Source organism: Gallinula chloropus (genome assembly GCF_964237585.1).
Source record: "Gallinula chloropus genome assembly, chromosome: 13".
Classification (NCBI taxonomy): domain Eukaryota; kingdom Metazoa; phylum Chordata; class Aves; order Gruiformes; family Rallidae; genus Gallinula; species Gallinula chloropus.
In genome coordinates this window covers 14,445,593-14,463,111 of record NC_140098.1, presented here as the reverse complement: position 1 = coordinate 14,463,111, position 17,519 = coordinate 14,445,593, and the positions used below count along the sequence as shown (strand labels likewise).

Below are 17,519 nucleotides of genomic sequence, written 5' to 3'. Positions count from 1 at the left end.
AGAGGGGTCAGAGGAAGCCGTGAGGATGGTCAGGGGCTGGAGCAGCTCCCCTACGGAGAGAGACTGAGGGAGCTGGGGTGGGTCAGCCTGGAGAAGAGAAGAGAAGGCTGTGGGGGGACCTCACTGCAGCCTTCCAGTCCCTGAAGGGAGCAGAGGAACAGGAGGGGAATCAGCTTGTTAAAGGGCAGAGACTGGCAGGACAAGGGGGATGGAGTGAAGCTGAAGGAGGGAAGGGTGAGAGGAGATATTGGGGGAAGTTCTTTGCAGAGAGAGTGGTGAGGGGCTGGAAGGGGCTGCCCAGAGAGGGGTTGGGTGCCCCATCCCTGGGGGTGTTGAAGGCCAGGTTGGCTGGGGCCCTGGGCAACCTTGTGTAGCTCCAGGCCTGGAGGTTGGTGTCCCTGCCTGTGGCAGGGGGTTGGAGCTCTGTGACCCTTGGGGTCCCTCCCAACCCAGACCAGTCATTGAAACACAACCTCCTGAGCTGTGTGAGGAACAGGGAGTCTGCCACGGGCACTCTGCTGTGCTGGCCTGGGGCACAGTGTGATACTGGTGATGGGTCGTTTGCAATTAAAACCCCTTTTCAAATTTGGGGTGTGAACATCTCAGCGAGCTGGCCCCTGGGGTAGGGTGCTGGGAGGAGGAGGTGGTTTGGCTTAGGTCACGAATTGTGTTGGTTCTTTATATTTTAGTCTCCACAGAGCAATGGAAAGATGTCATGCGAGCGTTGCCATGACCTGGTTTGGGGTGGGTTTTTTTTCCACCCTGAGGGTGTATGTCATGAGTTACCACGCTTTGGGGTGCAAAGCCTCTCCCCCTCCCAGATGTTTCCACAACAAATCACACAGTTTCTTCTGCAGAAGCAGAAACTGAGGTCGATATGCAAAAGAAAATGCATTGCAGAGCTGCTGGCTGGCTGGAGGAACCCTCTGAGGGTGGGCAGGGGCCGCCCTGGGGCTCACAGCTCTGTGAAAATAAGCAGTGCTGTCGGTGGGTCCTGCCCATGGATGTGTCTGAGCAGCCTGAGCTGGGCTAAGCTGTGTTCAGCTTGTCCCTGAGTTAGCTGCTGGTTCTCTGGATCCTGTTTTTCAGCTCCTCCCCACGGTGGGACAGGGAAGCTGAGTTGGGCTGCTCTGCTAATAGGTGTTTATAAGAAAAAAACTGTGAAAGAAATCGAATAATTAACTCAAATCCTTATTGCCAGCATCAAGGAAGCATCCTGTGCACTCTGGGAAAGTGAGAAGTTGCCATCCTTTAGCTGTCTCTCTTAACATCTCTCTGGGGAGGCCTCAGCACTGGGTTTGATAGCAGTCCTTAGGCTGGCTGTGCAGCAAAGCCCTTCCTGTGCCACTGCCCTGTTCTTTCCTCTGTGCCCCTTGTCTGCTTCAGGCTCTGTGTGTGGAGTGCTTGTTCTTGCTGAGCTTCCAGCCAGGGCTCCAGGCTCTGTGCAGGGTTGGGATTCTTCTGAGGCATCTCCACAGCCCTCTCAGTCCATCACTTCTTCCTCTCATCTCCACTGGACTGACTGGTGGCTTCCCTGGCACTGTGTCCCTGTACCCCTCAAGCTCCCCATTTCCCTGTTACAACCCCAGAGGATTCTGTGCTCTGTGTTAACTCTGTCCCAGTGCTTCTGTGAGCTGCTCCAAGCAGCACCCAACACTATCACCAACCCTTTCCTTCAAAACAGAGGGGATGGTGGAAGGAGAATGGTTGGACTTGATGATCTTAAAGGTCTTTTCCAGCCTTGTGATCCTGTGAGGATTAAACCCAAGCTTCAGGGACTCCTTACCAGTTACCACAAAAGCTTTCCTGCTACCTTCTCCCAAGAGAAGACAGGTTGATGTCATCGTGCTGCCTCAGCACCAAGGCTTCAGCACAACATTTGTGCCAGCCTGTGATCTTCCTGTAAAGCCTGTGATGGTGCTGCTACACCTCCCTATTCCCTCCTGGAGTGTTTCCTCTGTTGAAACATCTCCATGTATCCTGTCATCACTGGGGTGGGGTGGCCAGGCCAGGGTGATGGTCAGCCTGTGCTCAGATTAAGCTCTGCCTGCCTGGATGGAGCTGTGGTGCTGTGGCTGAGCCTGTCCTGATGCTCTGCCCAGCTCTGAGTGCTGCCACACTGGTACTCAAAGTGCCCTACCAAACCCCCCAGGTCACCATGTGCTGGGCAGCTCTTCCCTGCTGGGAAAACTGGCTGCTCCTTGCTGGGAAAACTGGCTGCTCCATGCAGGCAGAGCTCCTGCCTGTGGCTGCCTGGGAGATGTGAGCTGCTTGGTCTGTCACCTACCAAAGCTTTTGAGCTGGAGCAGCGTTTGTGATGGTTCACCTGGCCAGGTGGGAGGGGTTTTGGGTGTTTTCCTGTTGCTCAGAGGGAAGCTCACACAGGGAACAAGCTTCCCCTGGGCTGAACCTCAGGAGGCTTGGATTTCATGTGTAGCTCTGTGCTGCCTGACCCAAAGCAGGGAGGGGGGTGATGGTTTGCTGGGGTGGTGGAAGCTGCAGATGGAGAGCTAAGTACTCCTGTAATTGTTTAATTGCTTTAAACACGGGTCCTGCTGAGTTGGAACAGCACCTCAAGTAGCCACTACTCAGTGTTGTAATACTAAAGTGATGAAAACTCTTCCATGACTGAAGTTGCTGGGTTTTTTGGGGACCTGGGGGTTGTGTAGGGAAGGGTCTCTTTCTCCTGCACCACCCAGGGCAGGGTCTGGCAGGCTTGGGGATGCAGCAGTCTGAAGCATCGACATGAATAATACAGTGGGTTTTATTCAGATGGAGGCTGCCACTTTTCCTTTGTGGGAATAACCCCCTGGGTAATGGCTCTGCCTACTTATCTGTTCCCATAATTGCTTTCCACAGAAACCACTTGGTGAGGAGCAGTGCTGGCAGGATGCTGGGCTCCCTCCTCTTCCCCCGTGCCAGCCAGGCCCTTCGATGCCTCACCCGGGACTTGCACCGTCGCAGATGGGGGCTACGTGGGAAGAAGAGGGCTGGGTGTCCCCACAGGGGTCTGCTCACCTCACAGGCAGCCCACAGCAGTGATGTTACCCCTGTCTTCACCAGGGCTTTGGCTTTTGGTGATAAAGTTGCCATTGTTGACCAGAATGGTGAGCACACCTACAGAGACCTTCTCAACCAGAGCCTACGCCTGTCCCAGGAGATCTGCACAGCTCTGGGGTGCCCCAGCAGGGACTTGAAGGAAGAGAGGATCTCCTTTTTGTGTCCTAATGATGCCTCTTACGTGGTGGCTCAGTGGGCTTCCTGGATGAGTGGGGGCATAGCAGTGCCCCTGTACAAGAAGCACCCTGCACAGGAGCTGGAGTATGTGATCCAGGACTCTCAGAGCGCTCTGGTTATTGCAGCAGGGGAATATGTGGGGAAAATAACCCCCAGTGCTGAGAAACTGGGAGTCCCAGTGCTGCCACTGCTTGGGTCTCGTGGTGATGGATCCACAAATCCCACAGCAGGTCCCTGGACAAGCTGCTCCTCATGGAAGGACAGAGGAGCCATGATAATCTACACTAGTGGGACAACGGGAAGACCAAAGGGTGTCCTCAGCACCCATGGGAACGTCCAGGCTGTGGTGAGTGCTGCTTTCCCTCTGCAAAGCTCTGGAGGCTCTTGGCTTTGGGCTCTGTGAGCCCACAACACGCCTTCCCACATCCAAATTCCTGGGTGGGGCTGCCCCTTGAAAGCCCTCAGTGCTTTTGAAGGTGGACACACACAGAGCTTGGAAGTGTTTGAGGCTCTAATCCTTGTCCTTTTGGTGTTGCTGTGCTGCAGCCTGGGGCAGGTGGACTCCTCCCTGCTTTCCTGGAAAGCAAAAGGGATGAGACCTGGTGTAAAATGACAGCTTTATTTACAATTTGCTCCTCTTCCCTGTGACTGGGAGAGAATCTTTGCCCCTAATTGGAGCAGAACTTAGCAGAGCCCAGCACAGTCCTGCATGAGGTCTGTGCATTATTCAGCTATATATCCCCAAGGCAAAAAAATCCATTAGCTCCCTGAGCCAGAAGGAATTAAAAGTTGGAGTGAGCCTGCTGACTACCTCACCAGTTGGTTATCACTGCCTGCAGCTCCCAGGCCTGTGCCATGAGGGAGAAGGGGGCAAGGAATACATCATGCCTTATAGACACCTCCAAATTCCCATTGTTCTGGGTGTTGGGATCCTGTGGTGTTGGGAGTGGTGTGGAAGCCTTGATGGATAGAGCCAGGGCTTTGCTATATCAGGGAAAGAATTCATTCCCTTACAAAAATGCTGATCACTTTGTGGGGGGAGGGGGTTGGCCTGAGCAGTCACCCTCTTCTGCTGTCTTGCAGAAAGCTTTAAACCCTCTCCCTGCCCTGTGGAAGAGAGTTGTGAATGACACAAATTCCACTACCCAAGGGCTTTATTTAATTTTAGCTGGCTGGAAAGATGCTTTCCAGTTGCTAACACTGGGCTCTGAGGGGCATTGTTCACCCAGAAGCCTGAGGTTGAAGGCTGTAGGTAATTGTCCCTTCATAACAGATTATTTTAGAAGCTTGATAGACTAATATTATTGTAATTTCACTAACACAAACCCTACTTTCTGTTTACCAGCCAGGGATTTTTCTGCTCCTACTTCCTTTCCCTTGCAGGTGCTCCAAAAGCTCAATGTCATGCCCAAACTATGTCAACAGAGTTCTGGGAAAAGGAGGTTTTTGACTCCAGCCCTGTGTGTGAAGCAGCAGGGGGATGGCCTTGGAGGTCCTACTTAGAACCCTTGTTGACCACTCCTCAGTAAGGAGGGAGGGCTTGGTTGTGTCTGACAAGGGGCAGGTGTTCCTCTTGCAGTCTGCTGTTGTGGTGGGAGTTCTGCCCTTGCTGACTCCAAAGAGATGATTTCTATGCCCAGGCATTGTTCCAGGAGCTCTGGGAGCTCTGCCACCAGTGGTGCCTTGGGGATTTTGGGGGCACCAAAAAAGCCACCTTGGGCTTTCAGAGCATTAAGAGTCCTGCCCTAACTCTGGCTTGTGTGTTTCCTTCTGCAGACCACAGGCCTGGTTGAGAAGTGGGAGTGGAAGAAGGAGGATGTTATTCTGCACGTGCTGCCTTTACATCATGTCCACGGGGTGATCAATAAGCTCCTCTGTCCTCTCTGGGTGGGAGCCACATGTGTCATGTTGCCTGAATTCAGTGCACAGATGGTAAGTCTGGGGGGAGCACGGGGCTGTCTGCTGAAATTCAGCAGCAAGACCCTCCCCACTGTAATCACAGTGACTCTGGAAAGAGGTTCTTAAGGAATGAAGATGATCAGAGGGCTGGAGCAGCTCCCCTATGGAGAGAGGCTGAGGGAGCTGGGCTGGGTCAGCCTGGAGAAGAGAAGAGAAGGCTGTGGGGGGACCTCACTGCAGCCTTCCAGCCCCTGAAGGGAGCAGAGGAACAGGAGGGGAATCAGCTTGTTAAAGGGCAGAGACTGGCAGGACAAGGGGGCTGGAGTGAAGCTGGAGGAGGGAAGGGTGAGATGAGAGATTAGGGGGAAGTTCTTTGCAGAGAGAGTGGTGAGGGGCTGGAATGGGCTGCCCAGAGAGGGGGTGGGCCCCCCATCCCTGGGGGTGTTGAAGGCCAGGTTGGCTGGGGCCCTGGGCAACCTTGTGTAGCTCCAGGCCTGGAGGTTGGTGTCCCTGCCTGTGGCAGGGAGCTCTGAAGGGAGCTCTGTGACCCTTGGGGTTCCTTCCAACCCAGACCAGTCTGGGTTTCTGTGAACTGCAGCCCCTTCAGCCATGGGCTCTCTGGAGGTGGGACCTTCTGAGTACCCACTAAGAGCATCTGTACCTGGGATAAGGGCTGTTAACTTTGTAGGTGGAATTAGAGGATTTTCTCTTGTGTTAGCAGTGTGCTGCCCACAGCTGTGCTCCTTGTCAGATATCTCATTTCTAGTAGCTTCCACTTTTCCCTCCCAATCCTCCATCCTCAATGCTTGGTACTCTGTTCCATGACACAACACAGGCTTTAGAGCTCCTTGCAGCCCAGGTAAGAGAGGAACTGATACCCATCCTTGCCTGGAAACATCACTCTTCCTCTGCAGAGAAACAAGTGTTTGCAGGTCTGTTGGTGTTGATCCAGTCATACAAGAGAGTTTGCCAGTTGAGAGCTTCCTGCAGGAAAGGTGGCAGGAGGAAAGTTCTACTTGCCTGAGGTAGAGATGCTTATAATGTTGGTTTTTTGCTGAGATGGGACACGCTGGTCCCAGCACTCTGCTTTTTGTTCCTTGCTGCCATGGCAGGCTGCTGACCAGGAGAGAAGGGACTAGAAACAGGGCAACCAGCCTTAAGGTGCAGCAGTTACTGGCCCCTGGGATCCAGCACCATCCATCTGTGTCTCCCAGCATCGTGTGTGGTGAGAGATGCTGGTCTGCAGTGTGGCTGTGAAGGGAGTGATGGGGTTTGCAGGTGCCACCTCCCAGCAGAAGGGAAATGTGGTGTCAGTGCAGAGCTGACTGGGAAGGTGGAAAGGTCCTGTCTGGCTTGTACTTTGTAACTACACAGGCTTCTCTACCTGCTTTACTTAATCATTTATTTATTTCATCACACTGAAAGGACAAAGTGCCAATCTGTGGGGTGCACCCAGAGCTCTGACCATGCTGCTGTTGGGTGTGGGTGAGTCCGGGCTCTGATCCCAGTGCCTGCAGGACTCTGATGCTTCATTCCTTGTTTCTGCTTCTCAGAGAAGCACCCACAGAACAATCACAGTTCCTTTCTTCTTTCAGGATGTCCCTGACACCTGAAAACCCCGTTGCAGCTCGGGTGCTGGTCCTTCAGAGCAGGGAAAAGCAGGAGAAGCAGCTCTGTGTTTCCATTTCCAGAGGGAGTAGGTAGGATGCTGTGGTGGAACAAGCCAGGAAGGTCCCTTGGCAGTGCTTGCTCCTCGATGGCCGCTGCCAAATCGCCTTCCTGGGTGAGTAGGGTGTCATCCTGAGAGCTCAGGGTGCAGTGGGAGGGTGAGCACCCCACCAAAGCCGGGGCTCGGAGCGCTCCCAGCCCCGGTGATGCCGGCGCGGTGGCAGAGGAAGGTGCTGGAAGCAGAGCCGAGCCCTCTGGAGGGCGCGATTCTCCACCTCCTGTGCCACCGGGGATGGATCGTCCCTTCCAGCCTTGTGCTTCTCTCTGCGCTCTTCCGACACCTGCCAATCAATGAGCTGAGTTGAAGGATGGGTTCAGGAGCGGGACACCCCTCCTGCCTCCTCTGATCAGAGCTTTTCCCCCCACCCTCCCCACCACTGGACAACCAAGGGCGAGCAGGGACAGCACTGGAGGGCGGCTGGTGACGCAGGAGGTTGAACTTGGGCAGGGAGGTGGGTGTGGTAAGCCCTTCCCAGGGCTCTCAGGTGCACTCAGGCTCTGAAGGATGTAATTTGCTTTTCCATTATTATTTTCCCCCCCCTCCCTGTTTCCCTTTCCTTTTCCCAAGGGCTTCCCCAGGGAGCTGGCAGTGGTGTGATGGACACTACAAAGCGAGCACACGAGGGTAACTCAGCCTTTCTTGTGCAGGTTAATGCAAGCTGCCTCTCAGTTCCAGCCTGTTTTCACCAGCTCTTTACAAAATGCCCTTTACTACCAGAACCAGCTCTTGAAAAAGCACCCAAGCTTCAGTAGAGGATTCTGCAAAAGAAGCCTGAGTTTGGCTGGGTGCTTCTATTCCCACCCCCCCTTCCCTCCCCTGCACCTTGAGAAAGCAGCTGATTATAGTGTGATATAAAGAAACTCGAATGGCAGCTAAAACACTTGACAGGCTGATCAAAACAAGGCTAGGAACTTACTCTCAACCTGCTGCAGACATATTTAGCCTTGAGTGATACTGGCAAGGGTTCAAGAGAAACCGCAGCAGCATGCCCAATGTGTGTTTGGTTTCTAATCACTAACACTTCATTATACAAAATAAATACTTTATTATTACAGTGTTTATTAAATTACATCATTTGTGGTGTGCCTTAGAGTCGTGGATGCAGATGCCAGTCTGGTTTCAGGGATGATAATAATGCTCTATATTGGTTTCCCCCCCCCTCCTTGGTTAGAGAATGCTTTGAGCCCTGGCCCATGGCTTGCTTGTCATCCCCTGCAGTGCAGTGTTAGGAGGTGGCATCTCTCAGCCCTCTTCCATCTGGGTTTGGTAGCTGTCCAAGGAAAGGTTAAACAAAATCAAAATAAAAATCAAGATTATGGAGTAACCCCAGTGTCCTGACCAACATCCCTGTGACTCAAACAGCATCTGATGGTGGTGGCTGCACACAAGCTACTGCTGAGGCCAGGAGGGCTCATTAAAGTGTATTGAGATGCCTCAAGCGTGAAAGTTGCTGCATAAAATCAGGTTCTCTTTATTAAATGAGGACATCCATTACTCTGCACTAGCTACTGTACATGTTATAATTCACTTTATAGCACCATCTGTTAAGACTGTCGTGCTTAAGCTTCTTGCAGCATCTTTTTATTGTAAGTCATTAAAAAATATGGCTGCATCTATTAATCATTTATTAATAAAGGGTTTATAAATGGACCCTTAATTTCCAGCATTACAGTCCCCTTGTACATGATGTGCTAAGCCCTCTGGTGCGTGTACTCCTTGGAGTGCAGTGTGTCTCCTCAGGGAGCCCTTTGCAGGCTGCTGCTTGGAGATGCTGGGAGAGGGACCTGGGGGTGCTGCTGGTGCTTGGGAATCCCAACACCAACTGACTGGGGGGACTGTGTGGGGGGAGATGTTTCAATGACAAGCATTGGAGAACAGCAGTGAGCCTGGAAGTGTGTTCTTCCCAGCAGCTGTGTGGGGCAAGGAGGGCTCTGATGTTGTTTGTTTTGTTCTTTTCTTAAGAGTGAGAACTGGGAGGGCAGGAACCTCCCCTGGATCCAGAGCAAGCTGCAGCCTGAGCATCCCTGTACAATCTTCCCATCATAACTTGGTTCCAAGTGGAGTTTATTTCTCCAGCTGGGCTGGTCCTGGTTGCAGGCAGCGCTTCTCAGCTCCTTCTGCATCAGCTTGGGATGTCTGCTGGGGTATTTTCCTATCCAGAACTTTAAAGCTGCTGGATTTGTGTGGTTTTGGTGCCAGTTGGTGGTCAGAGATGAGATTTATGCCTCTCCTTAAGGAAGGAGTGCAAGGTGAGCCTTCTCCTTGCTGGGTGTCTGAGAAAGCGTGTGACCAAGCGTTCTTTGATGGCTTCTCTGAGCACCCAGAGCACCCATTCCCCAGGGACTCCCTCTTGCTGTTCTCCCATCCCAGCATCCATTCAGCAGGGGCCGCTAAGGCTGAGCACACCCTCTCCTGGGGCTGTTAATCAGGAGCCACAGACCCAGGGGAAGCTCTGTGTCCTCTGTGCCCATCCTCCTGGCATGACAGTTGCATGTTGATGGCCCCGTTCCAGGCCAGAACCTGTCTGTGACAGGCACCCTGGGGGACAGGAGGTTTTTGGGGTGAGTCATGAGGTCAGTGTCTGCTTTGCAGGATCCTCTGCTGAAGTTTTGGGCAGATGTGGGCTCACTCTGAGCTTGAAAGATGGTGCCTCATGCTAGGACCTGCTTGTCTTTGCCTTGGGCCACCTCTGATCTTACCTTAAGGGACAGATGCTCTAATAGCAGAAGGCTCCCTGTCAGCCCCTCACATCAGATGTGAGATGGGATCCCTGGGGTGGGGGTCTTTGAGATGTGGGAGGGGAAATGGAAGTATTCCAAAAACCAGAGCAATGGAGGAAGCTTTTGCAGAAGCCTCAGCTCTGTGTGACCTAGTTGTGGTGTGTGCTGCCCACCCAGCTCTGCTGGGCAGGTTCTGAGCCTGCAGAATGACAGCGCTGTCTCTGCCCTCCAACTGCTTCCAGGATAAATAGGTTGAGATGCAGATTTATTGCCCTAAACCTCCCCAAGGAGCTGCTGTTCTGGTGTCAGCCTCCCTGCCTGTCTGACTTGAGGTGCCTCCAAGGACGGTGCCCTCTAGAAATCACACCCAGTTCTACAGCATCACCCCTGGAGCCATCAGAATGGTTAATCTTATTCAGCTCCTCATCCTTTGTTTGTCCTGGTGGGAAGGACAAGTGTTCAAAGTGAGCTGGGGGACATGTTCCCTGGGGTGCTATGAGCACACTGTTACCCAGGGCCTTTTCCCTGTGGTGGGAGGGTGTTGCAGACCCCAGCTCATCAAACCTTTGCGTATGAGGTGTTGCCCTGGGGTTGCTGCTGCATCATACAGTGGTTCCCTCCCTCCCTTCCTCAGGAAGATGAGCAGCCTGTGCTACATCCATGAGCAAGCTGTCTGTCCTTCCTGCTGCTGGATCCAGGCTGAGTGCTTTATACATTCATCAGGCTGCACAGAGAGATCTGCCTGGAGAAGAGGAGGCTGAGGGGAGACCTTCTCCCCACCTCCACTGCCCTGCCAGGAGGGTGCAGAGAGGTGGGCGATGGTTTCTTCAGCCAGGGGACAGGAGCTGGGACAAGGGGCAATGGGCTCAAGCTGCCCCAGGGCAGGGTCAGCTCAGCTGGGAGGGGAAAGTTCTTCCCTGGCAGAGTTGTGGGGCTGTGGCACAGGCTGCCCAGGGAGGGGCTGAATCACCCCCTGGGTGTGTTTAACAGAGGGGAGATGAGGTGCCAATCTGTGATTCTATGAGAGGCTGGTGAGGAAGGTTGCTGGATGGAAGGGCCATCTCTTGGAGCAGCCTGCACCCCTTGTTCATCCTCATGCCATCTGCGGGCAGGAAGAAACACATGGGACAAACCTTACAGCTGGGATTGTTTTGTACCCACTGGGGTGGTTTAATCTCTTTAATTTACTGGTGGCAGAATCCCCCTGGCCAGCCCATGGAATTGCCTGGACACGCTTTGTGCAGAGTGGGAGGGGGAGAAAATCAGGAATGTTGTGCTGGTGGGAAGGCTCTTGGGAACAGAACCTCCCCTGTTTCTCTGCTGGCTCTGGCAGCGCTGTCCCACAAGCCTGCCCTGGCCTTTCCCTGCTGTTATTCCTGATAGGAAGGTGTTTCCACTCATGCTTTCTTGCAGTTAGAAATGTTTTGTTTCTACCCCTTGTTTATCTTAAAAAGGAGCCTTGATCCATCTCCTGAACACCTTCCACCAGCAGACTGCTGCTTCCCTTAGGTGGTGGCACGCTGTGCCGTGCTTACCTCCAGAATCCATGGCTTTTAAAAGCCCTTGGAGCCCTGAGGTATCCAGTGAGCAAAACAGAAGGAGATGATGGGCTGCCCATAGCCTGTCCCCAGCTAACTGATGTGGTGACAGCGACACGTGGGATAACAGAGAGGGGGAGATGGATTGTGCTGCTCAGAGCCTGACGGTGCCGGAGGATGCCGGGCACTGCAAGGGCATCGCCGGCCTCTTGCTTCCAGCCTGTCCAAGCCCTGGCATTGATTGACGAGTCCCAGGTAACGAGGCTTTCCCAGATCCTTCTCTCAAACCTTGAAGTTACAGTTTGAAACCAGGAATGGCTGTTACAGCTGGCTGGGTGGTGACAAAAGCCCTCCGGATGGCTCGGGGTCTGTGGAGAGCGTGGGGCTGCCGGATTTGTACTGGTACCCTTGGAACATGTGGGTTGGATCCGGATTTGGCTGAGCAGGAGCAGAGCAGGTGGAGATGTTTGGCTGTCAGCACATCACCCCAGCAGCTGGTGGCATGAATCCAAAGGCAGCTGCATGTCTTCAGGAAGGGGCTGTTGCTGGGGTGAGTCGGACTGACACGAGGAAGAGCTGCTGGAGTGGTGGCAGGGAGGATTTTGGGAGGACAGGGGACAGTGGGGTGGTGAGAGAGATCTGCTGTGTTTTGGAGCGATGCTTTTTGGGGTTTAGGGTGGCTTTTTTCAAATCCATGTGAAAATAACTGCTGCCTGGCCAGACTGGAAATCTGCCCGTGCTCCCCAGCTGCTCTGGACTTTAGAAAGCCAAAAAAAATCCACCCAAACCCAACCAACCACCAACCAAAAAGCCACATGGCCAAGCTCAAACAGCCCTGAGCACCTGTTTTCCATCAATTCTGTTGGCACAGGTCTGATACCCCACTTGCCATCGCCCATCTCTCCCTGCCTGGCAGCCCTGGGGAGCACCAGGCTGAGCAGAGCAGCCCTTGCAGAGCTCCCTGGTCCATCCTGCTGCTTCCAATGGGACAGATATTGGGGGAGTCAAAGAGAAAAAGATCTTTGGGGAGAGAGGACAGAAGGAGTATGGTGGGGGTTTGGTCCTTCTGAAAGCAGTTGTTGTCTATTCCAGCTTGGTTTAGGGGACCTTGGTAGGTGGGGTTTCTGCAGGGGAGCGTGATGTTCCCTCTCCAAGCATGTCCCTGCCAGTCCCAGCAAGTCATGTTTGTCCTCTGCTCCCCATGCCAAGGGCATCTTTGAGCACTCCCACCCCAGCTTCTGAGGGGTTGAGGGGGTGGTTCTACCTTGTCCGTTTGTCTCAACCCGATCAGGGACCTTCCGTGGGCCAGGAGGCAGCACGACCCCCCTTGTGTTTGGTAGGACAGCACCTTTGTCAGATGCATCCTGCTCTGTGACAGAGTCACTGGGTTGGAAAAGACCTTCAAGACCATCAAGTCCAACTGTCCCTGTCCTGTGCTGCCCCAGATCCCTGAGCACCTCATCTCCGCTCTGTTAAACACACCCAGGGGGTGACTCAGCCCCTCCCTGGGCAGCCTGTGCCACAGTCCCACAACTCTGCCAGGGGAGAACTTTGCCCTCCCAGCTGAGCTGACCCTGCCCTGGGGCAGCTTGAGCCCATTGCCCCTTGTCCCATCTCCTGTCCCCTGGCTGAAGAGACCATCGCCCACCTCTCTGCACCCTCCTGGCAGGGCAGTGGAGGTGGGGAGAAGGTCTCCCCTCAGCCTCCTCTTCTCCAGGCTCAACACCCCCAGCTCCCTCAGCTGCTCCTCAGAGGATTTGCCCTCCAGCCCCTTCCCCAGCCTGGTTGCCCTTCTCTGGACTCACTCCAGGACCTCACTGTCCTTCTGATGGTGAGGAGCCCAGAACTGGACCCAGCACTCGAGGTGCAGCCCAGATCCTTCTCCACCAGCAGCTCTCCAGCCAGTCTCCCCCAGCCTGTTGCTCTGCTCGGGGTTGTTCTGTCCCACGTGCAGCACTCTGCCCTTGGCCTTATTGAACCTCATCCCATTGGTCTCATCCCATGGATCCAGCCTGGCCAGGCCCCTCTGAAGAGACTCCCCACCCTCAGGCAGATCCACACATCCTCCCAGCTCAGCATCATCTGTTAATTTACTGAGGGAACATTCAATCCCTTCATCCAGGCCATTGATAAAGATGTTCACCAAAACCAGACCCAGGACTGAGCCCTGGGGGGAGGAACACTGAGGAACAGAGTGTGGGGAGGGGGGTGTTAGCTTTTTCTAGGAGCTGATTGTTCTGAAGCAGTGGAGTGAGGGGCACAGGGAGGGGGGAGAGCAATGAAACGGAGCCTGAGCGAGCAGGATGGAGGGGAAGGGGCACAGTGACAGCATGAAGGAGAATCACTTGCTCACCTCCAATCAATCCCAGCTTTTCCTCACCATCACACACCCCCGTGTGCAGCTGAGCGTGCGCAGGCAATGGGGGGGAGAGGCTGCTGGTGGTGTCAGCACCAGTTAGGAAATACATTTGTCAACAGCAGGGCAGGGACTGGAGCGAAGGGAAAGAGGCGACTGTCACCAGAGCCTCTTAGTTATTGATGGCTTTGGCTCGTTCCTCTCTTGGGAAGAGCTTCCCTGGGGGGGGGAGGAGAGAGGGAAGGTGTGGGAGGAATGGCCCCCATTGTGGTGTTTATGGCTTTTCCCCATCGTGAGCTGCTCCCAGGGAGGGCTGCTCAAAACCAGGGTAGCAGCCAGGGGAGTTGCTTGGTCTTCACCCCCCACCCCAGCAGAGGCAGCTCCTGGAATTGGCCCCCCATTAGCAGTTCCCACAGGTTAGTGGGCTGAAGAACCCCCATCCCACAGGGACCGTTCCTCTTAGGAAGAGTAGGGTTGGCCAAGCTGCTCTCCAGGGTAGCAGCCAGCTCCGAGCTGTGCACAGTGAGGGAATTAACCAATTCTGCCCCAAGCTTCTGTCTTCACAAGCAAGTTCTTGGCTGTGAGATGATGGTGCTGACAAACCCCATGTCCATCCTCCTGCGCTCAGCGAGCGGGTGGGCAAGCTGCTGGTGGGATCAGGGTTGAGGGCTGGGCTTTAAGGGATGCAATGAGTGGTGGGAGCCCTTGTTCTGCACATTATGAGGTGCACACAACAGGCTTCCAGTGGTTTGCACTTCTGTTCATGCCCAGCCCAGGGTGGCTTTGAGTTGGTGTGCTCCTGTTCCTCAGTTTCCCTTTGCACCATGCAGAGGAGCAGCGACGGGGGTCACTGCCCTGTCAAGTGGCTCCAGAACCCTCACTTGGAAAACTCTTCAGGGATGCTGAGGAGTCAGCCACTTCCCTCTGCACCTCATCCCTTGTGTCTTCATGCATGTGTTCCCTTCCCTTCCAGGTCTGGAAGAAGATCCTCAGCTCCCAAGCTCCCCGCATCAGCGTCTTCATGGCCGTGCCCACTGTCTATGCCAAGCTGATGGAGTATTATGACCAGCACTTCACTCAGCCCCAAGTCCAGGATTTCGTGCGTGCCTTTTGCCAGCAGAACATCAGGTAGGTGAGGGATGCCCCTTCTCCAGGCAGGGGCTGCTGGTGGTTGGCCACCTCCTTGGTGGATCTGACGAGGTTTCTTTTCACATCACGCCCTGGCTGTGCTGCTGGTTGTGCTTTGAGTCCCTTTGATAGGAACCAGGCACTGGCCACTCTTGCAGGGTGAAGCCAGGAGGGGTCTGCACACTCATTATACAGAATCACAAGGTTGGAGGAGACCTTTAAGACCATCAAGTCCAACTGTTCCTGTCCTATACTAAACCATATCCCTAAGTGGCACCCTACATAACACAATACTAAGGACTTTGTTCTCCAACCCAAGCTTGTACCCCAGTATCTCTTTTAGGAGGCTGTCCCATCATGACTTAAACACCATATTGGCTTCTGAACATCCTTGGTAGCATTTAAAAGGGTTTGGGGGCTTCCAAAAAAAGGGTTTTTTTTTATGTAGGACCGAGCTTTAAGCAACCCAGACTCCCCAGAGTGAAGGTGGTCCTGGATACTTCCCTGCCTGGGTTTTCCTCATGCAGGTTAATGGTGTCAGGCTCTGCAGCCCTGCCAGTGCCTGTCCTGGAGAAGTGGAAGAGCATCACTGGGCACACCTTGCTGGAGAGGTATGGGATGACTGAGATTGGGATGGCGCTTTCTAACCCCTTGCATGGAGTCCGTGTCCCAGGTAGGAGGCCCTGGAGGGAGCAGGGTGTTGGGAGGTGTTAGGCCTTGGGTTTTCTCATTGTGGTGAATAGACATCTAGGCAGGGGTTTGGGGTGACTGGGGGGCAGGCTGCAGTGGGAATGATGCTGCTGGTAGTTGGGGAAGCCAGGAAAGGCTGTGGGCATGTGAGAAGTAGCTGCTGGATCACTCAGTGCTTCATTATGTCTTAGTTGAAGCATTGTGGTGGGGCTGCATCTTCAACTCCTGCTCTGTGAAGATCTGTTTGGGCATGGTGTTGCCACAGGGTTCCCCAGGCGGCAGTTTGTGCCTAACCCACTGGTGCTGGACACTGAAATGGGCTGTCTGCTCACTCTTGTCTTAGTGCAAGTCCCTTGACCCTTCAGGTGCTGGGCATGGGCAGCCTCTTCTCAGTGTCTGTGGGGACAGGACAAGGGGTGATGGGCTCAAGTTGGAGCACAGGGAGTTCCCCCCCAATGTGGGGAAGAACTTCTTCCCAGTGAGGGTGAGGGAGCCCTGGGACAGGCTGCCCAGGGGGTGTGGAGTCTCCTTCTCTGGAGAGATTCCAGCCCTGTCTGGACGCCGACCTGTGTGACCTGTCCCAGTGACCCTGCTTTGGCAGGGGTTGGACCCCATGGGCTCTGGAGGTCCCTTCCCACCCCTGTGATTCAATGATTCCCTCAACCAGTCTCCTTCCTCTGGAAGCCCCATCCTTGTGGGCAGCAGAGGGAAGCAGGCAGGGAGACAAGATGCCCAGGCTTGAGCTGTTGATGTCCCCACGCCGCAGGGTGATGCCACAGTTGGAACATCCCAGCATCAAATATAACCTGGTTGTGTTTGCTTTTCATTCATCATTGGGCAAGGAAAGGTGTGGAGGCTCTAGAAATTTCCCAGGTGCCAAAAGGAGAAAGGAATAAGAGTGGAAGTAACTCTGGCAGGACAGATACTCCACCTGGAAGGGTGCTGCCCTGGAGCTGGGGGGCCCGTGCTCCTGAACAGAGGGTCCCTGAAGGTACTGGGCTCTGCAGAAGACCTGGGGACAAATCCTCCCATGTGGATACAAGCAGAGGGGCTGGGGATAGGGGCTGTCTGTCCTTCCAGCTGCTGTCCTAGCTGCAGCCCCAGGAGAGTACAGGAGCATCTCCCAAAGGTGAAGGTCTGATAGCAAAATGGGGCTATAATTGAGCAGGCTTGATGAGTTTATTTCAAGAAGGGTCAGTTGGGAAGCAGGCAGGTGAAACTGAGGCAGGGTTTACTAGAGCTGGGGAAGAGCTGTTGATGTAGTGTCCCTGTTAGAGGCTGGGATGTGAGGTCAGCAGGTACCAACAGAGCATCCAGTTTGACCCAGAGTTGGATGCAGGGATGGGCTGGGACCAGAGGCTGGGCATGAGGAGTGAGGTATCTGGAGAAGAGACCTCAGCCAGCACTGGTGCTACAGGAACAGATGCTGGGCAGTGGTGACTACAGACCTGCATGCTCCTGAAGGGATAATCAGCTTTATTTTGGAAGAGGAGCTCTGCAAGCACAGCAGTTTATCCCATGGCTGAGCCCAGGGATCCTCGCGCTCGCCGTGGGGGTTTCTCTTGGAGCAAGAGCAGCACGTGTCCTTCTCTGCTGCTTCCAGAGCTCCTGCCTTTGAGGAGAAGTCCTGGGATTTCCCTCACCCACTTCCACCCACTCAGTGTGGCTGGGGAAGGGTCAAAGCCTCATCACCTGACACCGGTGTCTGTGGCAATGCAACAGCACTGCCCACCCACAGCGCAGGTCCCAGGGGGTGGGTACGAGGTGGAGGGGGGACCCTTTAATTTCTAGAAGAAAAGATGAAAGATCTGAAAGATAAATGTTTGCTTGTACATGGTTAAAACCCTGCTTAAAATGCCTCTGTTTTCACCAGCTCTCATTCTAATCCCCCCGGTGCTGTTACTGTGAGGGGGAGATGAATAATTCATGGCTGGAGGATGCCTCACTGGGCCTAATCACCACTTTAATTGGAGGTTTAGATCAGAGGCAGCTAATAGCTCCTACAGCGGGGACTCCGTGTATTGTTGACAGTGAGATCGTTGAGTGCCTTATCGTTGGCCTGTTTCAATCCTCAGGGGACACCACCGCTCGTCGCAGCGCCGAGGTCCCCTGGCACCGAGGGACACAGACCTCAGGGCCAATTAAATTTATCTGGGAAGAGCTGACAAGGTTTTTTTCTTCAAACAGAAGAGAACTGGTGAGAGAATAATAGTGTCACTCCT

General features: G+C 54.1%; 1 protein-coding gene across 1 annotated transcript in view; it reads left to right on the top strand.

Moving 5' to 3' along the window:
• Nucleotides 1-2,890: 2,890 nt before the first annotated feature.
• ACSF3 (acyl-CoA synthetase family member 3) overlaps nucleotides 2,891-17,519 on the top strand; it is a gene marked incomplete at its 5' end in the record, with an annotated part of 47,673 nt that continues 33,044 nt past the window's right edge. The window contains 4 exons of the mRNA XM_084270084.1: nucleotides 2,891-3,583; nucleotides 5,014-5,169; nucleotides 14,453-14,607; nucleotides 15,135-15,280. Coding sequence (XP_084126210.1) covers nucleotides 2,891-3,583; nucleotides 5,014-5,169; nucleotides 14,453-14,607; nucleotides 15,135-15,280 — 1,150 coding nt within the window. The remainder of the gene's footprint in view (nucleotides 3,584-5,013; nucleotides 5,170-14,452; nucleotides 14,608-15,134; nucleotides 15,281-17,519) is intronic.